The 2,668-nt window shown below is 46.7% G+C and overlaps 1 protein-coding gene across 1 annotated transcript; it reads left to right on the forward strand.

The window, feature by feature from the left end:
* Nucleotides 1-1,162: 1,162 nt before the first annotated feature.
* Nucleotides 1,163-2,491, forward strand: TEOVI_000059500 (endoplasmic reticulum oxidoreductin, putative; the record flags this gene model as incomplete). The annotated part of the gene is made up of 1 exon (XM_067223978.1): nucleotides 1,163-2,491. The coding sequence occupies one exon, from the start codon at nucleotides 1,163-1,165 to the stop codon at nucleotides 2,489-2,491; it is 1,329 nt and encodes a 442-aa protein (XP_067080079.1).
* Between the last annotated feature and the right edge of the window lie 177 nt (nucleotides 2,492-2,668).

The raw sequence follows: 2,668 nt of genomic DNA on the forward strand, positions 1-2,668 counted from the left end.
GAGCACGGATGCGGTCACCAAGTGAAAGCGCGACGTGGTGGAGGTGGTGTTGACGGACCCCATTTGTGAACAATGAATGCGGGGAAACGGAGACAAGGGGTCCAGCAGACGAGCCGGCCGAGGGTGTCTGGTGGGCCGCTTCAATGTTTTTGGTGGCGTCGCACTACCTCACATTGTGGCAGTGCCGATCGGGGGGGGGGGCTATATTTCGTCACGGGCTGTCCGTGGGACTTTGTTGTGCGCGATTGCAGATGTGGGCTTAACTTTCGTCGACTCAGGGGGATGCCTGAGTGGTGGTGCTGCTGAGGCCGGTGTTGCGCATCTAATTGCCATTATGGGTGGGTGGTGCTGAGTGTGGCTGCGACTGTTGGTAAACACAAACTAGTACTTATGTCGGATTGAGGCGCTGGCCATTATGGCGACTGCAATGTCTGCCCACCCAACTCTACTGTCTGGTAACTCTTTAAGGAAGGGGTGGCTCACCTTGGAAAGCCGTGTTCGTTTTTTTATTTTTAGCCGGACTCGAAACAGTGGCGTGGTGGCCGCATCGTGTGGAGGAGCGGTGGCACCACAGTTGACAGAGTCGAAGATATGCTGTGCTATCGTTACAGAAGTCACGGCGCCGCAAACTTAATCAACTTCAACCCTGGTACTAAGGCCGGGGTATGTTGGGCGAACGGAGTGACATGCTTAAGGACATTTTCTAAAAATCCAGTACAATTTCCACTTTTTTTTTAAATTGAGCAACTTACTTAAACATTTCCTTCCGCAGAAGTTCCGGCATCGCATCACTGAATTTTTTTTCTTTACTGTTGGGTGGAAGTGATGATGCCCAGTTTGGTGAATTAAAACTGTACGTTGCTTGATATCAGTTTTCTGTTGTCAATCACCGTCCTTTTAGGATATGTCGCCGCGTGGCCTAAAAGTGACTACCGTTTCAGAATGTCAGAGGGGGACATCAGTTGCACTTCCATTCAATTATGTAGCTTCACTCAGAGGGGTTTCCTAGGTCGTTACCTTTTACTGTTTTTTAAAGTTGTTGGGGACCGCAATTGATGACGGTACCTCTCTGCATCCGATTTTTTTTTAAAAAATAGATACCCTTTTTTTAAATTCTTTATCTGTGGTTCGTGTAGGTTAATCGTACTATTCACATCGGGAGATGTTGAAGATGCGATTATTGATAGTAGTTCCTGTTCTTCTAGGACTTGTTTGGCAAATTTTACTTCGTGCTGAATTGGATGGTGTTTCTTTTTTTGGGATGTACATTTCAGCCAACAATTCCGGGGCTGGCTCATATGTAAGGACCAAGAAAGGAAATGCCCTTAAGGAGGGGTTTTGTTCCCTTACCATGGATGAGGTCAGTCAGAACACTGAGGGTATTACAGGCCTTCTTAACAACATAACGAGTCACCCATACTTTCGGTACTTTAAAGTAAATCTGGACAGGGAATGTCGTTACTGGGTCGCTGAGGCTAGTTGTACATGTGATTCAAATGGATGCCAGATCTGCACTTGTGATGACAGTGGAATTCCCGAAACACTAAAATACCCATACGATATGAGTGATGTTTCCACGGTTGAACGTCGTGCGGCCCCTGACAAACATGCAGCAAAAGGTTTCGAGGACGAGATCAAGCCGATCGACCCAGATAGAGATGCAACATATGTGGATCTTCTCCAAAACCCAGAGGCAAACACCGGATATTCGGGACCGAAAGCAGCGCGGGTTTGGCAGGCTGTATATAACAACTGCAATATTGACGGACTTCCAAGTAATGATACGGCTGGTGTAGAAAACAGAGAGAAGGCTTTACTTCGGCAGCTTCTAAGTGGGCTCCATACTTCTATAACCATGCATGTGGCTGCTTTCTTTTATAATGATACGAAGGGTGACTCTCCGCTGCGCAGCCTAGGTGTGCTAAATAATCCCAATATATCTTTCTATCCTAACTGTGGCATGTTCCGCCGCATCGTTAAGAATGACGAATTCATAAGGAACCTTTTTGTTGTCTACCAGTTTGTCCTTCGCGCTCTGGCGAAGACCAAACGTGCATTTCTTGCTAACTCAAGTTTGTATAACTCTGGCTTCAACGGCGCTGCTACAGATGGAGATGTGCGTCTCTACAGCAATATTGGGGAACTTTTTAGCAGCAAGCTATTCCGCGTAGCAACTTTCGACGAGCAAAAATTTTTTGAGTCTCCGGGTGCGCACCTACTGGTTCGGCAAATGAAGCGCGTGGTGCACAATGTTACAACTCTCATGGATTGCGTCACGTGTGAAAAGTGCCGCGCTTGGGGGAAGTTGGAAACAGCTGCTCTTGCCACCGCGTTGAAAATTGTCTTCGGTTCCGCTGAGAATGTGGTGGAACTAAACAGAGGAGAGAGAGTTGCCCTTATAAATTTCGCGCGGCAACTTGCCATTTCTGTTAAAAATGTTCGTTCACTAGCTGCTGTGTGCGAAAAATTCAATTACACGGCTATGAGTTGATTGTCTGCTTGCACAAAGTTGGTGGGGTAGGACGTTCAATTTAAAGCCTTATATAGTGACGAGGTGCGAAACGGGGGAGTAAATCTCTGGTGACTATTAAGAGAACACACTACCTGCACATTGAAGGGAATGACTACACTAATATCCACTTACTGGGGAACAAATCAAAAAAAAAAA

The sequence above is a fragment of the Trypanosoma equiperdum genome, assembly GCF_001457755.1.
Source record: "Trypanosoma equiperdum strain OVI genome assembly, contig: ctg_204, whole genome shotgun sequence".
Classification (NCBI taxonomy): Eukaryota; Euglenozoa; class Kinetoplastea; order Trypanosomatida; family Trypanosomatidae; genus Trypanosoma; species Trypanosoma equiperdum.